This window comes from Gekko japonicus, unplaced genomic scaffold (assembly GCF_001447785.1).
Source record: "Gekko japonicus isolate JY-2015 unplaced genomic scaffold, Gekko_japonicus_V1.1 scaffold244, whole genome shotgun sequence".
Classification (NCBI taxonomy): Eukaryota; Metazoa; Chordata; class Lepidosauria; order Squamata; family Gekkonidae; genus Gekko; species Gekko japonicus.
In genome coordinates this window covers 1,437,847-1,446,684 of record NW_015165838.1, presented here as the reverse complement: position 1 = coordinate 1,446,684, position 8,838 = coordinate 1,437,847, and the positions used below count along the sequence as shown (strand labels likewise).

The following is an 8,838-nucleotide window of genomic DNA, read 5'->3' as shown; positions in this document are numbered from 1 at the left end:
ACACAGAGACAGAGAGAACCGACCTTAGCCAAGGACTCTGCGCTCTTCCCGTGCCCGATGCCCTTCTCCCCTGCTGCCTTGGCTTCCCCCAGCTGGGCAACACGCAGGCATCTGTTGAAATGCAACCCCGCCCGGCCTTCCTGGCTGTCCCTTGAAGCCTGGGGAGTGCGAGCTGACTCGCGCTTCGACCCGGAACCGTCTTCGTTCCCGCCCCCGCCCCCCCCCGGGGGGGAAATCCCATGGATTTTAATGAAACTCCGTTTCACAAGCACCGCGCATAGTCCGCCGCCCAAACCTTTCCCTCTGGAGCTCGGGGCTCATTTGCCAAAACGAATGTCCCACTTCGAATGAAAACTCCCCCCTCCCCTTGTATTAACTAACGAACTACCATAAAGAACAAAAATTCAGGTGTGGCAGCCCTGTTGGTCTGAAGCGGTAGAGCAAAGTTCGAGTCCCGTAGTGGCACCTTTAAGGCCAACAAAGGTTTATTCAAGGTATGAGCTTTCGTGTGCAAGCACGCTTCTTCAGACATGAAGCACAAAGTTGTTTTGCCAGGGGGATCTTTTGAGTACCTGAAATATCTATTATGGCCCTTCCTTGTTAGCATGCATTTCCAGTACGAATTTCCAGTAGCAGCCTTGGTGCAGGTCCTAAACATCCTTTTAATCATATCATTTAAATCCAGATAGGTTAGTCCGGGGTCATTAAGCCGAAATCTTTTCCCATCTCTGGTTTAATATTACCGTTATTATTAATTTGAAGGGGACTTCCGTTCAAAGAAAGCCTGATTGTGCGCTTAAACGCATTACAGGGGAACTAATCGGGCAGTTCGTTTACAGCCTTTACTCTGCAGTAACGATCCCGGAACAACCACCACGCACTGCCTCGAAGCGAACGCGGACTGAGGATACCTGGCACCCGTCAACAAGGGTGGAGTGAGCAAACTCGGGTGGGGGGGCGGGAGAGAATCACCCTGGCCAAGACTAGGGAGGGTTTTTACAGCCCTTTGGATGCCGGTTGATCGCAAGTCTCTTGCTTGCCGGCCTCCGAATGCTGGCCCAGAGGTGGCTAGGAAAGTGCCCGGCGGGGTAACTGATCCGCGTTAAAGGGAGGGGGCACTGGAGGGAGCGGAACCCGTCAGCTGCCGCTCTGGAACTCGGCTGGCTCTCCCAAAGCGCCGCAGGAAGCGCGCCCCCTTTCCCTTCCAGCTCTCTGGAAGGGGGAAAGTGATGAGGAATATAAAAGTGATGAATTAGCCAGCGCGCCCCGCCATAATAAATCAAGCCGGGTGTGATTCCCGATCAATTCCAACTAGTCATGAATATGCTAAGTAAAGCGCGGGACAGTGTTTTAGACAGTTATTTCTTCATTAAGGATCACTCAGTGATTTCTTTCACAAATGCTCTAATCTGATTTCCTTTTGATTTCCATTAGAGACAGTGAATAATGACATTTAATTTAGCCCTGCGCCATAAAACCCGGAGATATTTGCTCGTAATTGAATTACTGCCTGCTCCTCACTATGGTCTCATAACTTTCAATTATAACCCTGACAGCTGGGCGATATGAGTTGCCGGTACAACACTAAAAATAAAAGGTTAATAAGGAGTCGCTACCGTCGGAGCTTCCAATTTATTTACAGCACTTTTCCACACTAAATTGAAACTAGATCCTCTAACAACAAGGGACAGGCGCTACAGACGGGGATTAGGAAGCAATTCTGCCAGTATTAAAATATCTTTGGGGCTCTCCGCGCGTGTCCCCCCCCCCTTCTTTCTCCTTTCTCGCTCTCTTTCATCCGCAAGAAGCAGCCGATTGAGCCCCATTTGGCGGATCAAGCCGTGTTTATGTCTTGATTTAAGGATTCTCTGTCAAATGGCTCTTTCTCGATTGCTTCCGTGGCTCCTTGCGGGCGGGGGTGGGACGGGGAGGGATCTTTCCCTCGTTTGGAATTCCCACCTGAATCCAGATAATCATGTGAAAGAATGAAAAAGACTTATGGGGGAGGGGAGAAAAGGGGGGAGGAGAAAGGGGGAATATTTCAAGACCTGCAAACGCTCGAGACACCAATTTTCCTGTAACTCTGAATATCCTGTTAAGGTGCCTCGCTACGCCGGTAATAAACTACTTGAAAGGAAGAGTGCAGAATTCAATTACAAGTAATTTATTTTTATAGAAACACTACCAGTAATTTATTTTTATAGAAACACTACATCAAGGCTCTGGCAAGATATTATAGAGCCCGGGCTAGCAGGACTTGGAACGATGACATAAAAGTTGATGTCCCCTTCAGCCAAAGTTTAATCTTTTCATTCATTTATCTTGGACGGTGAGATCAATCTTCGGCCGTGGGGGAGGGGGAGGAACGGACACCAGCAGCTCCTTCACCCTCAGAGTAGTCCCCCCACACACACACTATCCTTTCTTAAAGGGCCCCTAACCCCCCCCCCCCAGCCTCCCAACTGGGATTTGAATTTTTTAAAGAAGATTTTTTTTAAAAAAAAGACATTTTAACCCCCTTTCCTTCTCATTTATTAAGGGGAAATCTGGCGAATCCCCATGCCTTGTAAAAGTTAGATGACATGGGATGAAGGCAGGGGATTAGAGACACCGGGAGTCCTAAGCTTTCCAAAACGCGGCTCCTACCATTGATCCTTACGCACAGGCGTTTTAAGCGTGTGAGATGGACGTCGGGCCCCTTGAAATCAATAAGCCGATGCAACGAACTGTATTAGGGGGATCGGCTTTAAACGGGCTCTCTGAATATACGCCCCACCACCACCACCACCCACCACCCCCGCCTTCCGTCCCTCAATGGGGAAATCAAAGAGCCGTTCATTAAAAGCCCCGGCGCTCAAATCGAGCTTGTTCTTCGCTTGCCGTCCTACCGGATGGCCTCACTGGTCCCCCCCCCCCTTCCCTGTAGCATCTGGCGGGAGAAATCGATGCGACACTGATTGCCCCCGTTTGCCACCTCATTTGTGTCCGTGTCCTTCGCGCCCCCCCCCCTCCGCCTCCCATTCTGGCCTCTAATGAACCACCACTAAATGGCGGACGTTTTAAAAATAATAAACAGCACAGATCCCTGGGCCAAAATCTCAGCGTCAGAGAAACAATTCTGCGGGGGTTTGGGAGACCCTCTGTTTTCAGGGAGAAAAAAGGGGGGAAAGACCCAGAGCAGATGGAGGCCCATGAATTCATACCCTTGTCATGCAAGTCAAATGGAGGGCCGTTTCCCCCGCTGGCTGGAGATAATCCAGTCCCCAAGCACCCAGCCAGCCTGGCTTCATCTGCACCAATTGTTCTCCGGAGTCGCCCCTCTTCCCGCGCCACACGCCTCCTTTTTTAATTTTTTTTTCGGCGCCCTGGGGGGCGGGGCCCCCCCCTGCCGCTTCCCTTCCCAGACGGCGCCGTCGGCCTTGCCCGCGGGGGTCAGCCAGGAGGAGCTCCGGGTCCAGAGCGCGCGGCCCGGCCCGGCAGGGGTCTCTCTCTCTCTCCCCCCCGCCCGTCCCTCGGCGCTTACCTGGACCCTGGCTTCCGACAGGCCCAGCCGCTGGCTCAGCTCCTCCCGCATGAAGGCGTCCGGGTAGTGCGTCTCGTCGAAGAGCCTCTCCAGCTCGTTCAGCTGCTCCAGTGTGAAGTTGGTTCTGCTCCGCCGCTGCTTGAGTTTCGTCTGCCCGTCCTCGTCCTCGGATTTCACGTCCTCCCGCTTGTCCTTGCACTCGTAGATCCCTGCGAGGGAGAAGGGAAGGGACACCACACCGTTGGACGCCACGGGCCCCTGGCACGGGGAACCGCTCCTCCCCCCCCACACACACACACACCGCAATCCTCCTAGACGACGCCAGCCGGGGCTACACAGAGCGCTTCTCCTTCTGGCCGAAGGAGGGTCTGGGGTTCTTCTCAGGCGACGGGTTTGGGTTTGTGGTTCCCTGGCAACATTAATGGTCTCATCCCATGTTTAGCAGTTCAGATACCAGAGTCCAGAAGAAGAGTGGGGCTAGTGCGCCTCTTGATTTCCCGCCCACTCCCTTGGAGCAAGAACCGAAGCCTCCAGCTAAGGTGATCAGCTGTCCCTCGTTCGAAGGGGCCTGGCTGGGCGCACCCGACCCGTCCCCTCCGTCTCCCACCCTCACGGCTATACCAGGCCTGGCCCCTTCCCCGCTGCCAAGCCTGGGCTCCAGAGCAGAGAGTTATAGCACCGGATGTCCCCCCTGAGCCTCAGCTTGGCGGCGGTTTCAGTCCCAGCGAGCTATTAAAAGAGGAAATGACACCCTTCGGCGAAGGCAGAAAGGCCTGGGAGGCGTGGGGGTAGGGGGGAGGTCCGCAATGCCTTCGCTGGGCCAGCTGTCTTCGGGAAAAGGATGCCATGAGGCGGATCGGGGCCTCCGTGAGCCACCGAGAGACGGGGGGGAGGGAATGTGTTGCTTTCTGAAAAGATGTGAGGCTATTCAAACACCGAAGCAAGAGAGAGAAAGGTGAAGGCCTGAATGCAACTGAAATGTAAACCTCCAACAGAGAGGCTTCCGAGGGGGCACCTGACATGAAAGGGAGGCGGGCCTCTGCCCCGGGCTCCATGGCCGGGCTGAGGGGAGCTTTCCGCTGGCGGCGAGGGAACCCGGGAGCGGGAGACTGCAAGGCCTGAGAAGGAGCCCTGCTGCCTGCCAAGCGATCAGGCGAACGGGCAACCTGTGGCCGGAGTAGGGTCCCCTCTGCCCGCGGCCGTCCCGTCGTTGTTGGAAGCAGCAGGCCCAGTTCTCCCCCCCCCCTTCCCCGCCCAGGAAGGAACGGAGCTCGGTGGTCCTTTGGCAGGGCAGAGCCGGCCCGAATGCCCTGAGAAGACCCCCACCGCAGCCCCCCAGGCCATCTCCTTCGGCGTTGCTGCAGCCCTCGGAGGCCGTGGCCTCTGGCCCCTGCGCTCGGCAAGCCCCGAAAACGGGCTGACCTGCTTGTGTTCCTCCGGCCCCTTCGGTTTCCACCACGCGTCAGGCCCCCACAAAAGGACGGTGGGATGAGGTGGCTCATGGGGGGGGGGAGGCGAGATGGCTTTGAACTGGTCGAGACCCGCTTTGAAGGCGACAGGGACGAGGCAGGGCAGGGCGGGGGGGTTACAGCAGATCTCTTCTCCTGGACTTGCCGCCTCCGGTTGCTCAGGCCTGGGTTCAAGTTCTTCCGCCCGACCCAGCCTCTTTGTTTCCTGGGAACTAAACTCTACCAAGGTCCGTGGGAACCACATGCTACTTAAGTAGCTTTGGGGTGCAGCGTCCTGTTGTTTCCCTTTTTTACCTGCTACAAACACAGCAAGCCCAAAAGCATCCCTGGCAAGTGGAGCCTACGGATTTCAGCACAAGTGAGAATCAAGAACAATTTGTGTTCGGATCCGGGCCAGACACAGTTCCTCCTTTACTGTCTAGCTCTGTTGCCCGAGGGATGTTTTTCCCTCCTTCGCTGTGGCCCCCCCCGCCCACCTCCCCCGAAAAGGCAGGGAAATGAGCGCCCAGATGCACTCCCACGGGAATGTCTCGTGCAAATCGATACGAATTACGTCCGAGGACTCGAGTTTAGGGTTGTGATACTGGATCTCAGCAACAATTTTCCTTAGCGGGTAAAAAACATTGATTTCAGTGGGACACGCTGGAAAGTAAAAGTATCTTCGCATTCCCGTGCAAGTCTCAAACCGAACATCAAGGCAAACAGCTGTGGCGTGGTCAGGATCAGATATCTTTCCGTTTCTTCGGTGGCCACGTTATTGGGGGGGTGCCCTTAAAATAACGGGGGGGACGGGACGACAAAAGAGTAAGATCCCGTGATCGTTTCTTGTTGTTTTTTGCTTTCTACTTTCTGGCTACAAAACTGGTCAGACAACGGTACACCATTTTAACTGACCGCAGTCACTACCAGCCAGATCTCTCAACAAATTATCCGGAAGTCACTTACACCTTATTTCACTAGAACTGACTTCCAGACGGGCGTGTTTGATCGCAGCATTTCCCCTTTTTCGTGAGTGATGGAACGGCTCCCCCCCCCCCCTGTAATTATTCTGATGGCTACAAGTCTCAGCGTTCCAACCATTCACAAATATGGTAATGATTTTGTTTGTGTAATGTTTGCTGTGACGCTACGGCTAGACCTCCTCTGTGCCATTTGCCCTGTAATAATTCAAACATTGACTAAAATGAATGATTATATACGCGTGCGTGAAAGATGAACAAATTTATTCACGCTATACAGTACTATAAAGTAAAGTACAATATAGAGAGAGACAGAATACAGTACTATACAGTAACATACAGTATTTAGAATATATATATAATTTAAATACTGGATAATACTGTGTAGCGTGAATAAATGTGCTCATGTTTCACTGTCACACGTTCATCAGACTTTTAAGCATGTATGTGGGGGGATATTAAGCATAATTTAAACTACTACAAGGACTTTTAACATTTCCCTTCCAATAGAGCGGTTTTAGTAGATACAAAAATACAGAATTACGAAGCGTATGCAAAACTGAGTTATTATGGAGCCTGCAGATTTTAGCGAAAAGGCCTTTCTGGAAAATGTTGATTTTAAGAAGAGTGGAAGCTTGAGGGAGACACGGACGGTTCCAAAGGCCCCTTATTATTTCAGGAAGTCAAGGAGCCGATTGAGGCAACCAGGGAAAAGAGGCCTAGCCGACGATTAGGTGTTCGATTGTTCCTCCTAATTTTATTTTAAAGCAGCCGCTTGTTGGTCGTTTTTCTCTCGGCCCGATGGCCCGGCAGTATCCAATCCCGCCAGACGAGCCCAGGAGACTCAAAACCTGTCCGAATGGCCGCCGAACACTTTCTCAACTTTCTCATTAAGTCCCCCGCCTGGGCCCATTTCAAATGTCTCTTTCTTTGGGCAACGGCGAGTGGCAAAGAGCTATCAGGCCGAGGAGGGAAAACTCGATCTAACCGCGGGGACTCGAGAGGAAGGAGCTGAGCCGCGGCGAGGCTGACGGGGAGACAAAACGGGACTGTGTTTGCGCACCCAGAAACAGACAAAACCCAACCGGGCATGTCCCCCTCTTCTTTCGCCCCGTCTTCCCCCCAACTCCTCTGTGACCCCCACATTTCTGGCACCCCTTCCCTCCTTTAACATTTCGCTCCAGTCGAAGCCGCGGTGGGGAGGCGCAGTCCTCGCTCCGCGTAAAGGGGATCTTGGAAACGAAGCCAAGGACGCGACGCGACGGTACCCAGTCCGCGCGCGGCCCTTCTCCTCCGGGCCGCCTATTGTTTAGACCGGCCGGGGGGGGGGGGGGGGGGGGGGGGCGTCGCTTACCTTCGGCGGTCCGGCCGGCGTGGTTGAAGTCCTTCAGCTTGTCCTTGTCGCTCTCGGCGTGCTCCTTGAAGAGGTGCACCGGGCAGTGGGCGCCGGTCTCGGCCAGCTCCTGCAGGCTGGGGCCGTCGGCGTTGCCCAGCTCCCGCGAGCGCGCCAGTCCGCTCTCCAAAACTTCCCGGTAGGTGATGGTGTCCTTCTTGCCTCCCGGGCCCCCGCCGCCGCTGCCCCCGCCGCCGCCTCCTTCTCCGCCGCCGCCGCCGCCTCCTCCGCCGCCGCTGCTCTCCTTGCTCTTCTGGTCGAAAGATTTGGAGACAAACGCGGTCAGCTCTTCCATGGCGAAGGGGAGGGCGAAGCAAGGCTTATCCACCGTGAGATCCTGGCCGGGGGGCTGGCGGGGGTCGCCTTCGCTCCGGCGAGCCGGCCGCGTCCTCTGCCCAAGCGGCTCCGAGAAGGGGGCTGGGGCCCGGGTGCGGGTGTGTGCGTGCGCGCCCGGGTGTTTTAAATCATCCTCAGCCTCCGCCACCAGCCGCAGGGCCGCGCGGAAAGACGGGGCGCCGGGAAGGGGGTTCGATCCCTCCTGCTGTTATTTATGCCTTTCAATTTGAGATCAGACTATTTATACGCGGCTACCTCAGCCCAGCCCCCCAGCTCGGGCTGTCTCCAGCAATTACTGCCTGCTCCACAGTCGCGGGCGGACTCGGAGGAGCGATCTCCCCCACCTCAGGCCAGCAATTGGCTTTCTTTGCATTTCATCACGCTTTGGCATCCCTCGCACCTTGATTTAGGGGAGAGCCAAAGAGCTGAACGAGGGAGAGAGAGAGAGAGAGAGAGAGATCCAATGAAACTCTCCCCCTCCTCTCTCCCCCCGCCTCCTCCCAAACAGGTATCTCTCTGCAATCCCCCCCCCCCAGGGTTTGCAGAAACGAAACACCACCCCAAAAAATAAATAAATAAAAGCGGAGGAAGCCTTGATTGGCCCTGAGGAGACCGTGCTGCTTAAGGACACGCGGCTAGGAGGAAAAGCTCGTCCGGGAACTCTTGAGAGAGAAAGAGACCCGGGAAGGAAGGGGGAGGAAATGAAAGAGAAAGAGAGAGAGAATCTGATTGTTCAATAAAAAGGTAACATCCGTGCAAGCTTGGAGGCGTGTGATTTCTCGTAATCGTTTGCTTTTTTCTCTCTCTCTCGTCCTTGTTTTATTTCTTTAACTCTAAGATGGTCATCGTCATCTCTCCCTCCCTCCTCTTCCCAGATTCTTTAACAATGTTGCTTTCTTGCTTCTCCAAAGGAACGGAGAGGGGTGGGTGGGTGGTTTTTTTTTTAACGCGTTTCGTCTGTTTGTGTCGTCCGGGACTAATCGGGAGGTTTAGAGACGGGCTTCATTTCTCCCGAGGACCGCTGGGGGTGGCCTTGTTAGTCCATCGCAGCCAAGACCACCACCCCCAGAAAGCCCAAGAGTCCTGCCTCGGTTGGGGCAGGAGGAAGGCCGCTCGGTCAGACATCTCTGGTCCGGAAAGGCCACCCCTTCGTTCCTC

At 54.7% G+C, this 8,838-nt stretch overlaps 1 protein-coding gene across 1 annotated transcript in view; it reads right to left on the bottom strand.

Moving 5' to 3' along the window:
* The window catches only part of SHOX (short stature homeobox), a 22,707-nt gene extending 15,068 nt beyond the window's left edge, over positions 1-7,639 (bottom strand). The window contains exons 1-3 of the mRNA XM_015410972.1: positions 7,558-7,639; positions 7,306-7,506; positions 3,524-3,732 (exon numbers count right to left, since the gene is read on the bottom strand). Coding sequence (XP_015266458.1) covers positions 3,524-3,732; positions 7,306-7,506; positions 7,558-7,639 — 492 coding nt within the window. The remainder of the gene's footprint in view (positions 1-3,523; positions 3,733-7,305; positions 7,507-7,557) is intronic.
* Between the last annotated feature and the right edge of the window lie 1,199 nt (positions 7,640-8,838).